Source organism: Podarcis vaucheri (assembly GCF_965113315.1).
Source record: "Podarcis vaucheri genome assembly, chromosome: 15".
In the NCBI taxonomy this organism is placed as follows: Eukaryota; Metazoa; Chordata; class Lepidosauria; order Squamata; family Lacertidae; genus Podarcis; species Podarcis vaucheri.
Window position 1 is genome coordinate 40,035,802 of NC_138753.1, and position 20,870 is coordinate 40,056,671.

The 20,870-nt window shown below is 43.6% G+C and overlaps 1 protein-coding gene across 1 annotated transcript; it reads right to left on the reverse strand.

Annotated features, from left to right (window-relative positions):
- Positions 1 to 1,006: 1,006 nt before the first annotated feature.
- On the reverse strand, positions 1,007 to 17,293 carry LOC309519546 (major prion protein homolog). The gene is made up of 2 exons (XM_082200662.1): positions 17,179 to 17,293; positions 1,007 to 5,180 (listed from the first exon to the last, which is right to left on the reverse strand). Exon 2 carries the CDS (start codon positions 5,177 to 5,179, stop codon positions 4,397 to 4,399), a length of 783 nt encoding a protein of 260 aa, XP_082056788.1. The 5' UTR covers position 5,180; positions 17,179 to 17,293; the 3' UTR covers positions 1,007 to 4,396.
- Positions 17,294 to 20,870: the final 3,577 nt, after the last annotated feature.

Genomic DNA, 20,870 nt, shown 5'->3' on the forward strand with positions numbered 1-20,870 from the left:
AGTATTATTATTATTTTTATTCCATTTTATTTCATGGAATTTCAGCATTTTAGCATGAATTTCTCCTAAACGTTTTTGCAAAAATTTTTTTGCAAAATAAAATGCATTTTTGCAGGTTATTTTCAGTAGTGCACATTTTAACCCTGTATTAAGCATGTCCGTACACATTACTTGGCAGAAGTGCACATTTTGAAGGATGCGCTTCTGTTTGCATACTGGTTTGGAAAGTAGGCAAACTAGGTAGCTCACTTTTAAATGTGAACTGAATGACATTTCTCCTCCACCCCTATGGCTGAGTGAATTGATCCATGTCAGCTTGCAAATGCACTATTTATTTATATCCAGTCTTTTTGAGTTTTAACTCCCCACAATTAGGCCCCATTTGCACTGCACATTGAAAACAGTATTATACAACTTTAAAAAGTCATGGCTCCTGCTTCCCGCCCCCAAAGAATCTCAGGAACTGCGGTTTAAGGTTGCTGAGAATTATTAGGAAGCTCCAATTCCCCTCCCAGAATTACAGTTCTGAGTTGTTGTGGCTTTTTTTTTTTGGGGGGGGGGAGGAATGGTTGTTAAACCACTCTGAAAAATGCAGCTATGTGACCACTGGGATTTCTTAACAACTGCCAGTACCCTTAACAAACTATGCTTCCTACAGTTCTTTGGGGGGAACCCATGTCTGTGGTATGATACACCTTTACATTTATAGTGCAGATGGGATGAGATTTTATTCTCCCAACACTGCAACACTCGGCCATTTCTCTATCATGGTATGACTGAGGAGTGAAGTTTGGATTCCCTGGTCCCAGTCCAACATGTTAATCCTGGGGTGGGGAGCCTGTGATGTCCAGTTGTTGCTGAACTACACTTGCCACTCCCTGACCACTGGCCATGCTAGATGAGAGTTATAGTCTTGAGGGCATCATGTTGAAGTGTCTTGTCTGTCTGTGTGTACACATACCTGCACAAAGTTACATCATCAAAAAAGAAGCTCATAGACAAAAGCTGGGGCCTTTGGCCTTTATTTCTACTTGATATCAAACACTTACTTTAAAAAAGCACACAGAAAATTGCAAAGTACAAATGTGCTTGTCTCTCCAATACTCCCTGTAATTTTACTACTATTGTGTGCTTTCTACTTGGACCAAGTCACCAATATTTAAAAGTGTGTCTGTACAATAATCATCTTCTAGCAAAATGCACAGAATATATTAAGATATACTCAGAAGGATAATTGTGTACTCTTTACATTTTGACTACACTTAAAAATATATATCTATACCCTTGAACAAACATGGAGTTGTCAGCAAGTCGACTGAAATACAGGTTAGCAAAAATGTAGCCATTACCAACGCTGCAGGCCAAAAGCAGTAGGACAGACAGAATTAGTACCACCCAAAATGTAGTCCTCAATTATAATGTCTGCCTTAAGGTTAAATGTGGCATTTTCGAAGCCAGCTACATTACTGGAATGCATAAATCCTAGTGACTATTTGTGTGCTCCCAGCCCCACTGCCTGCTGCATAAATTGAAACCAAGAAAATGAAGCACACGAGCTCTCTTAACCAGAAGAGCATCGCAACAGGTGTTGTGGCATTGCACCCTTGTTTCTTGTACACCAACACAGCATCTCTGGAAGGAGAAAGGGCCTTGCAGAAGCCCGAAGTGAGCAAGGGGAGGGTGTGGCAGAAACAGGATGCGTGTGGCGTCCCTTCCCAACTGCCAAGAATTGGCTCTTCACAGTAACTCATAGGACTGCAATTCTGAACACACTTACTTGGAAGCAAGTCTCTCAAATTCTAGGGACTTGCATTAGTCTACAGGCTGGAATCCAGTTTAAGATAGAGGGACACTTAACCCCTTTATGGAGAGCACCATTGGCTTTGACAACATGGCTTTCATGTCTGAATATTTTGTGAGTTATTGGCACACAGCTTGAGTCTCCCAACGGACTGTGAACCTGCTCTGAATTTTATAAGACTGCCTTCAAGTCACATTTGCCACCAGTTTACCCAACAGGTTTCCTCACAAATGAAACTTTGGAATGACTCTGGTATCTGCAGTTGACCCTTAAAGTTAGTTCCAAAATTCAGCAGGGTCAATACAATTAACACCCAGTAATTTTGAGGACTCAAGAGATCAAACGAGTGAAGATGCTCAACAACAGCAGCGGCTTAATTGTTAAGGTTAGTTCAGACAATAATCAGGAATTTCTACTCTTGTAAGAAAATATGCAATTGCTAATAGTCACCAGAAAGGTAATGTCTGTGCATCACAGAGGGTTAAAAATTCCTGGTGAATGGTGTATTTATATTCCCATGCTGCAAAACCAAATGCTTTTCTTTGCAGCCTAGAAATTCTAAGTGCTATTGGGACAGCCAACACCATTTCAGAAGACCTGCCCCAGATTCATCAGTTCCAGTAATAAGCCATTATTTCTCCATGAAAACGATACTTCACTGAGGTTCGTCTTTCATTAAAAAAAAGGAAAGCAAGAGATTTTGGTGTCATCAGCAGTAATGCGCCTGTGTAGGCAATAACTGTGGTTCATAGGCAAACAGGTTTATTACTGCACAGACAAGTACCTACAGTATGTTTATGGTACAATGGTTAATGAAGGGAATGTTCGCTTAATGATTCGCATGGATCCCATATGGGCTGCTCTGGTCTGCCTAATGGCCACAAACCCCAGATAATGTGCAAAAGAGCCCACAAGGCCCTACAACTTTCCACATGGACAGCACTAAATCAGGAACGCAGGGTAATTCTTTGCGGATGTGTCCTCTTGCTTTGTGAAATTCTAGGCACTATCCATCTTCTTTGTTGTGAGGTTAACACGACTCGGTTCCTGGAATTGTGTCCAATAAGACACACCAGAGTCTTCTCACCTTGCATAAGGTAGGAAGGGATGCGCATGGCCTTTCCTCTTTTGCTTGTATTCATATATTTAACACCCTGGTGGTGTGTTTTTTAACCCCAACCACACTCTCAAGGCAGTTTATAATATATAAAAGAGTTTTTTGTGTTTTTTACAGTGGGATTTCCATAGATCTCCTACAATATACTGAGATAAATATCTCAGTATGTATGTGGGTCTAGAATGAGAATCTTACTGCATGGTGGGGTGGGATTTTTTATTTTTAAACAATGTACAGTGGAGAACTTAAAACCTGATTCACTTCAGCTTCCTGCCTCTCATCATATAAAGTAGTTTCAAATAACAGCTGGAAATATTTCCTTCTCTTAAAGGCAAGAACAGTTTACTGCAGGGGTTCCCAAATGCCCTCCTTCACCCACGAAGGGCCACTTGAAAACTGCTGAAGTTCTTCGCAGGCCACTTAAATGATTTTTCTGTCAGCTATTGCAATTGTAATGTGCAGTGGTAGGTGCTATAATATTTTTTACTGTCTTTCTACTGCTTCTTTTATTTCTTATATATTGCATTACAATTCGAATCCCACGCTAAGAATAAAAATGCAATATATAAAAAATTAAAGCAGCAGCAGAAACACAATTAAAGACCCATAGGACAATAGTTCCACCGACACACCACAGACCACCTGAGTGAAGCCTGCAGATCACTGGTGGTTTGCAGACAATGATTTGGGGACCCCTGGATCGCTGCATTACAGAACGTGTCAATTTGGTTTCTGCGAAGAGCCGGTGTAATGAGGGTAGGCAAGCAAAGGACTGTGGCAGCTCAAGATTTTACAGAGCCTGTGGGCAAAGACATCCTCCACAGGCCTCCACCTCACTGCCATTATCACCGACTTCTCCTCTTCCCCATTAGAGCTCCCATCTCTCCTTGTTTGCCAGAGAGCCAACAAGCAAGTAGGCTGTGGCACTGACTTCTCTTCCTCACCTCCACCGCTGTCTGACCGCTGTCTAGAGGCGGGTGAACAAGCAAGTTTCAGCACTGAAGAGAAGAAAAGTAGGTGCCCTTCTCAATTGTGGGCTCTCCGACAGAAGCCCAGCCACATCACCTCTTAATGCAGGGCCTAGCAAACAATTCGTTTTTCCGTGTGGAGTCGCTGTGTTTCTATTTACAGTTCGCGTTACATTAGGCTTGACTGAAGGAGGGAGGGGTTTGATCTATGACGAGTTCTTCCTGCCCTCCCTTCATTACAAAGTAAGACCTTATGCTCTCCCCACCCCACCCCCCAAACGTTCGTACCACAAACGACAGAAATCAAAGATGGCTGCAAAAGGAACAGGTGTTTGGCAGAAGCCTGGGTGTTCATTAATACGTAGCAGATGTAACAGCTTTGAAAGACACTCCACCAAAGAGGTGCATAAGCGCGAATGTCATCCCCCCCCCAAGCCGTCGCTCTGTATAGATCTCATTCCTTCTGGATGTTTGCTCAATGAACAGCGAGGTGCAGGCCTGAGGGGGAGCTCAGGGGATAAGGAAACACGTGACCAGCATGAGGAAGAAAAGCACGGAAGGGCTGGCGAGAAGCAGAGCTGCCGCGGATATCAAGCGGTACTGCTCTGTGCACATCTCGCGCACCACATGTGTCACGACTTTCACTTCCATCTCATCTGCGCTTTGGTTCCCTTGAGGGGTGATATACTCCGTCAGTGTGACGTTCACACAGTCTCTCATAAAGACATCCCTCGAAACACGCTCCTTGTACTCTGGGTAGTAGACTCTGTCGGAGTAGCGGTCGCGGTTTTGATGCCACCACTGCTCCTCGCTGGGGTTGCGGAAACCAAAGTTCATGTTGGACATGGCACTGCCCAAGAGGTAGCCGCCGAGGGCTCCTGCCGCCACCCCTGCGACAGCTGCTCCGGCCACGTGCTTCATCTTCGGGGGCTTGGCCGGCTTCGGCTTCCACGGTTTGGCTCCGTAGCCCCCACCATAGCCCCCACCGTAGCCAGGGTTCTGTGGGTAACCAGGATTGCGCTGAGGATAGCCAGGGTTCTGCTGTGGGTAACCAGGGTTGCGCGGCGGGTAGCCAGGGTTCTGCTGTGGGTAACCAGGGTTTTGAGGATAGCCTGGGTTGCGTGGTGGCGGGTAGGCAGGGTTCTGCGGATAGCCAGGCTGGTGTTGGCCTCCGGTGTTCCAGCCACCACCGCTGGGTTTGGGCCTTTTTTTGGAAACGGAGACATCGCTGTGCAGCAGGATCAGGAGAATTGCTACCCAGCAGGTCACCAGGTACTTCCCCATGACGGACATTCTGCAAGCCGAAAAGGAGGAAATCTCATTAGATAAAGAACAATGTTTCTGGCACAAAGGGAAATGGTTCTCTATAGCAGGGGACGAGAACCTTTTCCAGAGCAAGATGCACCCTCCTTTCTGAGCAGCCTTCCAGGAGCCATATGCAGATTTCACCTGTGGTGTGCCCTAGCTTTACAAATACTCACCCCACAATCCTCCCTCCAGGTAAGCAAGAGGCATTACCAGAATTCAAACGCACATTCCAGTCAGGAAAAAACACTCAAGGTGGGTATGCAGCTAGGCCACTGAGTGGGGTAGTCTGGGGAGGGGAGTAGCCTAATGTGGGGGAGGGGTGTCCCTAGGGCCAGACAGAGAGGACAGTTGGCCCCTGAGCTAGAGATTCCTTACATATTTACAAAGCAATTTCCCCCTATACAATGCATGTTTGTATGCTATTTTCATTAATATATGCACTTCTATGTATACTTTACCCTAGTTTATGCATTTCTGCACGTTTTACTTGGCTGGAATACTGCACTGCAAAATTTGGAGAGGTGCGCATTTTGAAGGATCCCTGTGTTTCTGTCCATGTATTGTTCACAAAGTACAAATCCGGCAGGTTCATCTTTAAATGAAGACTGAATCTAATTTCTCCCCCATTTCTACTATTTGACCATTGTGCTAAGCTGGCTGGGGATGATGGGAGTTGTATGTATGTATGTATGTATGTATGTATGTATTAATTACTGCATTTCTGTACCTCCCTTCAACCAAGGATCACAGGGCAGTTTACAATATAAAAACACAAACATACCATAGTAACGAACAAAACGATACCCCCCCCCCACATACAGTTTTAAAGGCCATAGACTGCACGGGAGAAGAGGAATGTTTTGTCTGGTACCTTTGGATATGTAATGAAGGCACCAGGTGAGAACATTCCACAAGCAAGGGGCCATCACAGGAAAGGCCTGTTCTCATGTAGCTGCCCTCTGGACCTCACGGGAGGAGGCACATGAAGACGGACCTCAGATGATGAACAAAGAGTCCAGGTAGGTTCTTACTGAGGCACTGCAGTCCAGAGCCATTTAAGGCTTTATAGGTCAAAACCAGCACTTTGATTTGGGCCCAGAAATGAATTGGCAAGCCACTGCAGTCAGGCCACGAATGGCATTATATGCTTAAACCAGGCACCCCCAAACTTGGCCCTCCAGCCAAGTTGTGACTACAACTCCCATCATCCCTAGCTACCAGAACCAGTGGTCAGGGATGATGGGAATTGTAGTCCCCAAATAGCTGGAGGGCCAAGTTTGGGGGTGCCTGGCTTAAACCATCTTGCCCCAGAGAGCTACCTGTCTGCTGAATTCTGCACCAACTGAAGTTTCCAAACCATCTTCAGCCCTACGTATAGCACGTTGCAGTAATCTAACCTAGAGGTTACCAGAGCGTAAGCGACAGAAGTTAGGCTATCCCTGTTCAGATAGGGGCGCAGCTGGGCCACCAGCCAAAGCTGATGGAAGGCACTCCAGGCCACCGGAGCCTCAAGCGACAGCAATGGACCTGAGCTGCGTACCTGCTCCTGCAGAGAGAGTGTAACCCCATCAAAAGCAGGCAACCATCCGGTCTAGGGAACCACCTCCTAACAGTGCCTCAGGCTTATCTGGATCGTACTCCAACTCCTTGGGATCTAAGGCTGAAGAACACGGCAGCACAGAGAGCTGATCCTCTACAGAAATTAAGCTGCCCACCATATCCCCAGATTTCTGAGTGGCCATTGAGAGCAGTAACACTAAGTTTAACTGCACTTTATCTAGTTGTAAACAACATACAGCAGTAACTTTCTAAATAGACTATGTGACTTCAGCTGTATAAAGGAAGAAGTTGCGAGGCAACAAAAGGCACTTCCTTTTATAAATGCAATTGTATTATCAAACTATCCACCCCACCCCACCCCCAAAAATGTTGGTGGCACAGGTGCCAGAAAGAGGATATATATGAGATATTGTCTTGGAATGGCTAAGGTAGAAATCCATTTTTCACCCCCAGTTTTGGATCTATGAAAGAGCTGAGGCACCTTATTTTTTTTAAATGATTCTTAATTCCTCAATAACCGCATCTTCCAGTGGTACATGAACCACAATGCAAACTCTCCATAGATCTGTGCATGCAACCCACACACAGCAGGTGGCAATCTAGTACAATACACAATCTATTATGCAAACTGCCACCAACTCATTTCCCCTTGTTGCACAGGCACACTCTCAAAACATGTTTGTGTTCTGCTCACCGTCAGCTGCATGCGGAGAAAGCAGAAGACATCAAACCCAGAAAACAATCTGAGCTATTGGAACAATGCTATCACTAGGCTGCAGAATTACCCAGAGAGAGATTCAGTCGCTTGAAACCTCAGAGGTAAGACCAGACCTCTGCTGGCAGTGAACCTCCCAGGTAATTCAGATCAATAGGCAGATTTCAGCCACTCCGCTTGGCTCTCACGTAGCGCTGTGAACTCACAGGGCCTAATGATAGGAGAAGTTGTAGCTGGGAGAACTTTCCCTTTCAAGCGGTTCTGAAAGGCACATGAACCTTCTCAGAAGCTACTCTTTGCCAACATGGCTTCTTGGCTTCCATGCACATAGTGTCTGGCTTCTAAAACCTCAATTTCTGTTGATGCCCCTCCCGTTACCAGCATATAGACTCCTCTTGGGCCAAGTGTCCTACTTTACAGAGGAGAGTACTCAACTTGAAGAGCTGTCCAGTCCAAATCCTTTTAAGAGTAAAGAACAAATGGAGACCAGGGGCATCTGCAGCATTGGACATCAGACTGAGCTGGTACACAGTCACCTGGTCATATCTTTCTCACTATATTGAGAGGAATTGTATTTCTATTCAAATGGTAGTAGTTGCTTCTAAATTTGCATCTCATCCAGTCATCCAGTTTTGGATCTATGAAAGAGTTGAGGCACCTTATTTTTTAAACTGATCATTTCTTCAGAAGGAAACCAGGCCTCATCTGCACTATACATTTAAAGCAGGCATAGGCAAACTTGGCCCCCCAGATGTTTTTGGGACTACAATTCCCATCATCCCTGACCACTGGTCCTGTTAGCTAGGGATCATGGGAGTTGTAGTCCCAAAACATCTGGAGGGCCGAGTTTGCCTATGCCTGATTTAAAGCATCATCATACCACTTTAACAGTCATGGTTTCCCACAAGAAATCCTAAGAACTGTAATGCGCCAAGAGTGCTGAGAGCTGCTAGGAGACCCCTGTTCCCCTCACAGAGCTACAGAGTGGTTTAATAGTCGATCCCTCTTCCCAGGAACTGAATCTGGGACCTTCTGAGCAGAAAGCAGAACCTCTTCCTCTGAGTGACAGCTATGGGATAAGGAAGAACCTTAGCCGTCACATGGTATGCTATTAAACAGCACACGGAACGGAAATCTGCACGAACACCAAAGGCTAAAGGGCCTAAATACTACTCTGTGAAATGGTATCAATAAACACCTGTAACATGAATACAGTGGTACCGCCGGTTGCGAACAAGATCTGTTCCGGAGCCCCATTCGCAACATGAGCAGAACGCAACCCGTGTCTGCGCATGACGTGATTCGCAGCTTCTGTGCATGTGCATGACGTCATTTTGAGCGTCTGTGCATGCGGCGAAATTCAGAAGTAACCCGTTCTATTACTTCCAGGTCGCCGCAGGACGTATCCTGAAATAACGTAACCTGAACCGAACATAACAAGAGGTATGACTGTACGTCACCTAAATGGACCACCACACAATCCTTTCAAAGTGGATTGTTATTTCTCAGGTGTTGGTTGGATAGTCAGCTGCATAACTGAGCAGGGTGCCCGTGTAGACATCACCTCATGCAAAAAAATTACAGGGCAAAATGTTCTTAATGCAACTCTACAGCACACCATGTACCGCAGAGCATGAACAAACACATCTCTCTGGCAGAAATGGTAGCTGGTTGGAAGCCTTGACTTATACAGTAGAACGGGCAGCTAGATTTCACCATCATCCCCTCTGCCAAGGGAGGGAAGGGATTTTAAAAATAGCTCTCATGACTTGCTGGATTTTGCAACAGGCCCAAAGCAGATGGCAAATCAAATGTGTGCTAGAAGGGCCATTTCTAAAAAACAACAATGCTTTTCTCTAACTGCAGCTTTAGTATGCACGACATTTAACTGAAGAACGAACCCTTTTATCAAGCAACCCGTGGTGTCTTTGTTTTCAATCAATGAGAGCCATTTTCTTTGTTTAAAATGGAAAAGAAGAACTATGAGTTATGTTAAATGCTTTCAGGCATTTAATGGGACTGTATTCTAAAACTAATCCCCCTTCAAAAAAGGAAAAAGAAAGCCACCCCAGATATGTGATTTTATCATGCAATATTATTATTATGCATATCTAATTTGAAAATGCTGACTTCTATGACAACCCACTATTGTGATGAATTTTGGGCCTTAGATTTCTGACAGCCATCTGTTTTGTGCATTAAACTGCAAGCCTGCCTACATTATAACCGTTACTTGAGACACCCAAGAAAAAATTTGCTTAATGCTCCTATTAAAGTGGAATTTGTTGAAATATTTAAAGCACTTACAAAGTTAGTTAAAGTTATGTTTATGGGATGCAAGATCACCACCCACCTGATTCCACAATATTGCTTCATAGGCTATAAAAACCCATTCTAAAAACATTTGGTTTCCTAAGCAAAGCTGGATATAATGAACTATGAACGTTTTCAGTAGTTTTATTCCTAATGAAATCCATTATGGCAAATATCAGTGGGGTGGATGAGCTTGCATTTTGCTCGTGAGTAGGTCAGTGCATGATGGGCTGACAGCTGTCGGACATAGTCACAGATCATTATAGATACATGGGGTAAATATTTTTTTTCTTATGTTGATGAAGCACACTTCAGACCATCCTTGGCTTAACCGTTAACTAAACCTGCCAGCAGATCCAGTGACCGGTTGCCCCAAGGTGCTCATATTACAGCTCCCCTGGGAAGGTGAACGCCTCCTGGCAAACTGTTGCTGAATCGGCCCCTAGAGAGAAGTTCCCAAATGTTAAAAGGCTGGAGCCTTCCTGATGTTTGGTTGCAAGTGCAAACACGGTATTAAAACACAGCAATGAATCAAAAGAATTGTAAGAGCCATTCATCATACTAATGGGGGATTAAAGGCAAAAACTATTTAGATTTACTTATAGAGCCAGAGACCCACTTGCACAGGCAACATGACCCACTTGCAGGCTGTGATAAACTGCTTCAGAGGTTTTTGTTGATTAAACCATGTACAAATCCTGTTAAACAAAAGAGAGCAGGATGGACAGTGAGTTTAATTAACACCTGGCCATTAGTATGGTCCACTTTGGTACCAATGACAGTTTCGCTCCCAATACAAATAGCAGGTAGCAGGGAGGGAGGGTAGATGTGATTTTCAACAGGACTGCAGTGGGGGAGGAGGGGTTAATCTCCTCTCTCCCTGCCCAAAACTGTCCTGATCAGATCTCCCTTTAGCACCTATGCTAGCTTCTAAAAATATATCCGCCACATTAAATGCAATTAATGTAATAGGTAGTATTTAGAACTTAGCATTTGTGGGCTGCAAAACTTGGGCGCGTCCTAGAAAAAAACCTATTTCTCCAAAAATGTTTTAATACCGATTTTCAGTTAAAAAGGAAATGCCAAAGTGGTTTGCATGTTAAAATGGCAGGGAAAGCCAGTTAAAAACACGAACAAACCACACGGAATCCAAGATGTAAATGCTGCTGGCACTGAATCTCAAAGATCACAAAGCAAAGTCCTGTTGAAAGCAGCTTTTGAAGCTTATAGAAGAGAATCCTGTATATGGCCAAAACTGATTGACAGCACAATCCTACCTTTCTAGTCAGAGTAAGTCCCACTGAATTTAATAAGACTTAGGCTGTGTACATACCATACATTTAAAGTACGCCCCCCCCCCACAAAAAAGAAAACTGAGAACTTCAATTTACCCCTCATGAACTACAACTCCCAGCACCCTTAACAAACTGCAGTTCCCAGGATTCTCTGTGTGCTTTAAATATATGGTTTGTGCACAGTCTTACTAGTCTCAGGCATAGCTTTGTAGTGTAAAAGTTATTTTAGCTGAAGCCTTGCTTTTAACTTCTGTTAATTTTAGCTGTATTATATCAGGGCAGAGTTTATTTTACTGCTGCCACTACTACCACAATTAAGCAGCATCTATTTAGGGTTAACACTATGCAGAGTTTAGAAGCCCAGTAATCCCTAGTTGGATGGCTTATCTTGACCTTAATATCTCTGTAAAGTCGAGTGTGGGGAGATCAGAGATTGTGAAATGAGCTGTAAGGATAGCAGCAGAATTAAGGGTCAGGAGATCCAGGGAGGGTCTTAACAGAGAAGATACATTTCTCCTAATCAGGAGTGTCAACAATTTAAAGCAATGTTTTTAATGAAAAAGCAGGCTTTTATAATATTAATTTATTTAGGCTACTCCTAGTATTAGGGATGGGGTGGAACTTCGGATTCTGTTTGCATTTAAAGGAGATCCTTTTCCAGAATCGTAATATGTGGACCGAAACACTTCCAATTTTGCAAGGCAGTTCTCCAGTCAAGTAATGAGTTCAAAGATGCATACAGGTGAATCCTATCTTACACAGGTGTTGTGTTTCAGGGATGGCGTGTATGGCCATAGCTGAAATCTCATATGGTCAAAATAACCCTTTAAAAACTGGGAAACGGCCTGTGACGAGCCCACAATGGCACATGCTAACTGCTTTTATTTTCCCAGACCTGCTTACCAGGCTCTGGGAGGCTCTCGCAAGATCTTGCAGGACCTTCCAAAATCTTGTAAGAACCCAGTAAGCAAGTCTGTGAGCTTTTAAGCTCTCCACCTTTCAGGAATTTAATTTGTGCGATCTCAGCTGGCTGGCCTTCAACTGTGTAAAGCTGAAACTGCACATGTCAAACATGTGCAAGTTGTGAGTGATTTGTATACACAGGTGAAATGTGCAAAAACAAAACGCAAAAATGTGTGTATTAGGAGAAACGTGCACCAGAATGCTGAATTTTCATGAGGAGGATTTTTTTGAGGAAAAAAATAACAAAATGATGTGGAAATGTGGAGAACTGAACGTAAGATAGGAAAAATGAGAAACAAAGAAATGGAAATTGGCAGATGCATGCATCCCTAATGACTATGCACAGACCTGGGAAAAGGGCCTGCCGGACTAAAAAAGACTTACTTCTGAGTATTCATGCATTGGATTGCACTGAAAACTGATGTAAACAAACATGCTCCCCCCAAAACCTCAACTAAGGGACATTGCTGAGAATCATGTAGTAACACCCAGCACATTCTCTGTGGATCCTTATGAAGCCAAAAGAGCACCATCCACATGCAAGAGAAAGGAACCAGCAAGCTTGGAGGAAGTGCAACTCTCCTCGCCAAAAAGCGGGGGGAACCCTTTAAGGGGGCAAAAGGTCTCAAGGAGTTCTGGGGAGAACCCAACTGTCCCGTGAGAACAGGGCCGGATTGAGGTTTGATGAGGCCCTAAGCTACTGAAGGTAATGGGGACCATTATACGTCCAGCTGTCCTTTGTCAACAACCAATTGTTGCTGTTTTTTGTGTTGAATATATGCTATATGCTAATTTATGGACCTAATATAAGGTTACCAGACGGACCCCAGATTTACAGATCAGTCCCCATACAAAATCCATTAAAGCTGCAAAGTGTCCCCGGACTCACTGAAAAAAAATCTGGTAATCTTAACCTAATAGGTATCTAAAGCCATTTGCACATAACAAAATATGTATTTTATCAAAGTAATTGTTGACGTGAAATACAATTAATAAGTATATTAATAGTGAAAAACAATTAATAAGTATATTAACAGTGAAATAATTATTAAACAGGCAGGGCCCATAACTTCCATCTTAGGAGCCTACACAACACAAAACACTGCTGCTGTATGTAGGATTTACTTCATTTCTTTTTTATCTTATATTTTTGAAAAGTACATCCAGGTTTTTTCCCTTTAATTTTTTTGGGGGCCCCCAAGAGAGGGGCCCCCTAAGCTATAGCTTGTTTAGCTTATACGTGAATCCGGCACTGCGTGAGAATCAAGTATGCTCAGCTACCATGAAATGCTGACTGAATGCAGGGTGGGTGGGGAGGAGTGGAATGGAGTGTCTTGGGAAAGGGCCTGGCTGGCCTGGCACCCTGCACAAGAGCAATCCATACTGCAACATTTTTCGCTGGCACAAGGGAACTTAATATTTAATAAATGAAGTTGCTAGCCTTTTGCATTTCCTTTGCCATCACCATTACGGAGCAATCCCATGTTTACTCAGACGTAAGTCTCACTGGGCCCAAAGGTTGCATTAAGGCCTTGACCACACAGGACTGCCAAATTACAGAACAGCATATAAAAGCTCAATTCCCATCAGTATTATGAAAGCTCAAAGTGAGGAAGATGTTTTGCAACAGCAGTGCTGCCACCAAGTTACTTATGCCTCTTATTGTTACAGGAGAACCATTGCCCTTTCAGCCTGCATCAATGCTATGTGCTAGTGTTATGCACAAACTTAGGCTGTATACACATTATTACATGCTGGCTACCCCTGCTCTAACCAGCGCCTCTGCCTCTACTAAATTCATGATTTGGAACAACTGTAGAGAAATATTTGTAGAAAATTACAGAACCACCTCTTTAATCTGGACTGCTCTCACCAAACGCTCATGTTTTTTAAATCTGTGGTGAATGTTATTACTTGACAGATCAATCTGAGCAAAGCTTCTCTGACCTCATTTTAAGCATGGCACAGTTATGATAGCAAGAGAGTGTTTTGGCAAAGCCCTGGGGGATCCTCTCTAGGGCAGTGGCTTCCAACCTTTTTGGCATGGTGACCTACAAATCCAACTTTATTCGGTATGGGGACGCATCATTTTACTGTCACATGAATTTTGGACCTTAGGCCTTTGGCAGCATTATGCTGCATGAATTTTAACTGCCGGTTTGAGTGTTTTATACCTTTCATTTGAGGCAACCAAACAAAAATTTACTTAATGCCCCTATCAGTGTGGAATCTGTTAAAGTATTTATCGCACTCACAAAGTTATTCAGTTTTGTTATGCAAATATAAAAAACCCCCAACCATCTGATTACAGGATATTGCTTCATAAGCTATACACATCTATTAAAAAAATACATGAGCACTGTTAGATATAGCAAACTATGACCTTTCTAATCGTAAAGCCCATTAGCGGTGTGCCTGAGCTTGCATTTTGCTAATGACTAAATAAGTGCAGGATTTGATGGTTGTCATAGAAACCATAATGGACCCTGCTTAGCTTTGCAAAGGTGTTAGCTGGTGGTTGGTTTTTTTTTTGCTGTACTCTCAGATCATTATTGATACACAAGGAAAATACATTATTTCTTATTTTGACTTAGCAAACTTCAAATCATCCTTGTCTTAACTATCAACTAATCATGGCAGCAGATCTTGTGACAGTTTTGCCACAAGGTGCTCATACAGGGAGTTGCTTTGAGTGAGGATGGCAACCAATCTTCAATGGTTGGAAACCTATGGGGAATGCTGCTCAGGGGAATCACCAGGCATTGGCAGAGTAACAGGAGCTCCCTTTACAAACCAGGGTTTCTGTGGAGCCAGAAGACAGGCAAAGCTACTGGCTTGGAACTGCATGTCTTTTTAACCCTGTAACTGCTGCTGCGTGAGCAGGATTCACTTCTGATGCCCAGAGAGGTGAAGAACGATTGCAAATGCATTTATTCAATGCACATTTCATCCCTTGCAAATTTCCAAATTTCTGAGATGATCCTGACAAAACATTTTCATAAGCAAATGTGCATGGCACCTTAAAGCTTGCTGTGGCATAATCCTTCGCAGGAAAATGCCTAACCTTTAGGGAATCTTTCTCATTCCTCCTACAAGCAATCTCTGGGAGCGATGCAAAATGATCCAAAAGCAACATTCTTTGCTCCAAGAGGGCTGTACAACCAACCAAGGTGTTCGTGGTGTCAAAGGTTGTTATGCAATGCCCAGAAGCATGGCTGACATGCTATGAGCAAGCAAAGATTTCTTGCCATGAGAGAGAGATGCTAAGACGCAGAAATGAAATGTTAGAAAATAAGTCTGGAAGGTGGGGAAAGGGGGCAATTCCATGGTATGTTATCCAGAAAAGGGACCACAATAGAAGGGGGACCACCATAGTTCAGTGGCGAAGCAGACACTTTGCTTCAGTGATTCAGTACAGTGGCACCTCGGGTTACATACGCTGCAGGTTATAGATGCTTCAGGTGACAGACTCCGCTAACCCAGAAATAGTGCTTCAGGTTAAGAACTTTGCTTCAGGATGAGAACACAAATCGTGCTCCGGCGGCGCAGTGGCAGCAGGAGGCCCCATTAGCTAAAGTGGCGCTTCAGGTTAAGAACAGTTTCAGGTTAAGTACGGACCTCCGGAACGAATTAAGTACTTAATCTGAGGTACCACTGTAGTAAGGAACATACAAGGCTGTAAAATAGATGCTGGGAAAGGAGTCTGCTTAAGACCTTTGCGAACCACTGCCAACCAAAGCAGACATTGGCTGTGCACAAACCCTTGAAGCACCCCCACCACAAGAAACCTGGGACCTGCAATTTACTCCAGAGCTTCCATTCCCAGCAGCCTTAACAAACTACAGTTCCCAGGATTGCTGGCTGTGCGCTTTAAATGGCGTGTATACAGCAAAACGCCAGGGCAGATGGAAAAACGGTCTGACCCAGGGCCAGATTTAGGTTTGATGAGGCCCTAAGCTACTGAAGGTAATGGGGCCCTTTATATGCCCAGCTGTCCTTTGTCAACAACCAATTGTCACTGTTTTTTGTGTTGAATATATGCTTAATAATAATAATAATAATAATAATATGATAATTTATGGACCTAATAGGTAGCTAAAGCCATTTGCACATAACAAAATATGTATTTTATCAAACTAATGTAACCAGTCCATGCAGAATGTAGCCACCCTATACATAAAAAAGAGCAAACTAGTGAGGGAGCAGGCTAGCAGGCTGCTTACATCATAGGAGCCTACACAACACAAAACACTGTTGCTGTATGTAGGTTTTACAGTATTTTATTTCTTTTTTATCTTATATTTTGGAAATGTACTTCCAGTTTTCCCCCCTTAAAATTGTTTTGGGGCCCCCAAGAGAGCGACAGCTCAGGTAGGTTTGAGGTAGGTCTTTTTAAAAACACCACACTACTTTGGTTAATTTTTATCTTTAAAAATAAAATAATATCAAGTGGTCTCTTGAATTTTCTGAGGTAAATAAATAAAACAAAGCAAAAAAAGGAGCTAAAATTTGGAAAAAAAAGGAGCTAAAAAGGAGCTAAACAGCTTGTTTAGCTTATAAGTAAATCCGGCCCTGGTCTGACCCAGAATGTGTGGGGCAGCTTTCCTCCCTTCTCCACAGCAATCCTTAGGCCCATCGCTCGGCCCTTAAAGCAGCATCTCCCGCATCTTTGCTAACACGGCGAGGGGAGAGGCTGGTGTGGGTTTGGAGGGCGGAGAGGAAAGCTGGTGGTGAGGCAGAATTCTCCACGCGGAGAAGGGGGCGCATCCCTGCCCTCGAACCCCATTTCCAACCGCCTCCCCGCCTCGCCCGGCCGCCAGCGAGCCCACCCTTCCAGAAAGTTGCAACGGTCTCCTGGCTTTCCGGGCCCCCTCCGCGTCCTCTCCATTTTGACGTGCGTAAAAGCGCACGCCAAAGCCCTTCCTCGGCCAGCGCGGCCTGCCTACGGAGAGTCACCTGGACAACGGGAGCATTGAGTCGGGGGTGCCGCCAAAGCTCCGCCATTCCGGTGCCCCCCCCAACCCACCTCTCCGGGATAGAGAGCGGCCAGCTGGGCCAACAAACCGACGCTTCTGGAGCCCGGAGCCCTCCCTGCGCTCTCTCCCCCCACCGCCAGCATCCCCAAGCGCTGAACCCACCTGCGCGCCTCCTCCTACGAGGATCCCAAGGGCCGAGGGGACCCGCTCTCTCGCTTTCCGCCTGCCTCGCTCTCCGGCTCCGCGTACGCAATGAGACACCCGCGCACGAGCTGCGCTCGCCTCCGCTCTGCCAGGCGCCGCTGCTCCGCGCTAGCGAGGCAGAGATTGGCCACCGCGCCCGCGTGGCGGAGAAAACGCGGAGGGAGGGCGGAGCTATGGCGCAGAGCCGCTCATCTTCGCCCGCACCCATCCAGCTGGTGATCCCCGGGGCGCGCCCGGGGTTCTTCTTCATCATTATCTTTTTTTTTATAAAATTTTTTATTGGTTTTACAAGAGTTTTTATAACAAACAAACATAAAAGAAAAACAGACAAACAAACAAATATAATTTCAAAATGTCCTTTCATAAACTTCTTTCCTCGGACTTCCCCATACCTCCCCTTTCTGCATCCTCATGTCCAAATTTTATAGCAACTTATAAATGTTTTTTCCGATCTTAATTCATCATAGTCCTTTCTTAATCTAATCTTATATTACTGCAACCCTTTCTCTCTGTAAAATCTCGACATTCTAAACTTCATCAAGTTTATAATAGTTCTTAAGATAAATCTTAAATTTCTTCCAGTCTTCTTCCGCAGTCTCCTTTCCCTGGTCACGAATTCTGCTCGTCATTTCCGCCAATGTCATATAGTCAATCACTTTCATCTGCCATTCTTCCAAGGTGGGTAAATCTTGTGTCTTCCAATACTTTGCGATCAGTATTCTTGCTGCTGTTGTTGCATACATGAAAAAAGTTCTATCCTTTTTTGGCACCAGTTGGCCGACAATGCCCAAGAGAAAGGCCTCTGGTTTCTTAAGAAAGGTATATTTAAATACCTTTTTCATTTCATTATATATCATCTCCCAGAAAACCTTAATCCTCGGGCATGTCCACCAAAGATGATAAAAATTACCTTCAGTTTCCTTACATTTCCAACATTTGTTATCAGGCAAATGGTAAATTTTTGCTAGCTTAACTGGAGTCATGTACCACCTATAGACCATTTTCATCACATTTTCCTTTAAAGCACTACATGCCGTAAATTTAATACCAGTGTTCCACAACCTTTCCCAGTCAGCGGACATAATATTATGACCAATGTCCTGTGCCCACTTAATCATAACTGATTTAACTGTTTCGTCTTGTGTATTCCATTTCAACAGCAAGTTATAGATTCTTGACAAATTCTTAGTATTGGGTTCTAACAATTCTGTCTCAAGTTTTGATTTTTCCACCTGGAAGCCAATTTTCCTGTCTTGTTTAAAAACCTCCATTATTTGATAATAGTGGAGCCAATCTTGTACTTTGGGTTTTAATTTTTCATGGCTCTTTAATTTCAGTTTCTCTCCATCCTGTTCTAAGATCTCACAATACTTTGGCCATCCGACCTCCATATTAACTTTCTTATGGGCCTTAGCCTCTAAGGGTGACAACCATCTAGGGGTTTTGTTTTCCAACAGATCTTTATATCTCATCCAAACATTAAACAACGCTTTCCTTACAATATGATTTTTAAAGGCACTATGCACTTTGATTTTGTCATACCATAGATATGCATGCCAGCCAAATGCATTATTGAAACCTTCTAAGTCCAAGATATCTGTATTCTCGAGGAGCATCCACTCTTTCAGCCAGCAGAATGCTGCTGCTTCATAGTACAATTTTAAGTCCGGCAGGGCAAATCCCCCTCTTTCTTTTGCATCTGTTAAAATTTTATATTTTATTCTGGGCTTTTTGCCCTGCCAGACAAATTTCGCAATGTCTTTCTGCCACCTCTTGAAACAGTCCATCTTGTCAATAATCTGCAAAGTTTGAAATAAGAATAACATTCTAGGCAGTACATTCATCTTAATCACTGCAATTCGGCCTAACATTGACAATCTCAGATTTGACCATATTTCTAAATCTTTTTTAATTTCTGACCAACATTTTTCATAATTGTCCTTATACAGATTCAAATTTTTAGATGTTAAATTAACCCCTAGATATTTCACCTTCTTAACCACCGTCAGACCTGTCTCTTCTTGAAACTTATTCTTTTCCATATCTGTTAGGTTTTTCCCTAAGACTTTAGTTTTTTGTTTATTCAATTTAAATCCAGCTACCTGTCCAAATTGTTGGATTATTTCCAACACTCTTTTTGTACTAGTGTTTGGCTCCTGCAAGGTCAAAACAAGGTCATCTGCGAACGCTCTTAACTTATAGTGTTTGGTTCCGACCTTTACACCTTTAACCTGCTGGTCGTCTCTAATCATGTTCAGCAACACCTCCAGGACCGAAATAAAAAGCAATGGGGAAATTGGGCACCCCTGTCGTGTTCCTTTTTCTATCTTAAGTTCCTCAGTTATTACATTATTTACAATCAACTTAGCTTTTTGTTCGGAATATATTGCACCCATACCATTCTCAAATCCTTGTCCTACCCCCATCCCATGAAGATTCTTTTTCATAAAACTCCACGAAATATTGTCAAAGGCTTTCTCCGCATCCACAAATATCAAAACTGCTTTAGTATTTATGTTCACCTCTAATTTTTCCAAAATGTCTATTATATTCCTAACATTGTCTGAGAGGTGTCTTTTTGGGAGAAAGCCTGCTTGGTCTCTGTGAATCTTCTCCATTAATACTCTTTTAAATCTTTTTGCTAAAATGTCTGCAAAAATTTTGTAATCCACATTCAATCTTCTTCATCATTATCATTTGTTTTCTCCCCAGATCGGGAATTCAAGGCCGCTTGCAGATAATTTTTTGTTGTCGTTTAGTCGTGTCCGACTCTTCGTGACCCCCTGGACCAGAGCACGCCAGGCACTCCTGTCTTCCACAGCCTCCCGCAGTTTGGTCAAACTCATGCTGGTAGCTTCGAGAACACTGTCCCACCATCTCGTCCTCTGTCGTCCCCTTCTCCTTATGCCTTCCATCTTTCCCAATATCAGGGTCTTTTCCAGGCAGTCTTCTCTTCTCATGAGGTGACCAAAGTATTGGAGCCTCAGCTTCAGGATCCGTCCTTCCAGTGAGCACTCAGGGCTGATTTCCTTACGAATGGATAGGTGTGATCTTCTTGCAGTCCATGGGACTCTCAAGAGTCTCCTCCAGCACCATAATTCAAAAGCATCAATTCTTCGGCGATCAGCCTTTTTTAGATAAATTAGAGAAAGGCTAAAAACATGCACAATATTGCATGGCACATAGTTTTATTTGTACACCACCTTGACATAGTGAAAAGCATGCTCAAGGCTTCACAAAACATGGAGAAAATATTGTAGTTGCAAATGCAACGAAAGTCAAGCAATAAATCAGGACGTACACAACCAACTTGAAAAATTTCCACATAAATCATAATAAGATTTAAAATAAAGGAACCAAAAATTAATATTAAAACCAGAAATACCCCCCCCAAAAGCCCTAGTGGAAGTGTCTGTTCAGCAGCCTCAGCTTTTGCAGTTGGAGTCAGTCCAGCCCTGCCCTCCCAGGCCAGTTGGGAAAACGCCTGTAAGGCAGGGAGCGGGTCTTTCAGGACTCTTAGCCAAGGTGGTTTAGTATTACTCAACCTGGACCCTGGTCTTGCTCCCCAGGCTCTTAAGATAGTGGCTTAAGAGCCAGATGGCGCTTGACATTGATGATGGTGGTTGGTGTTATGTACTGAGAACAATAGG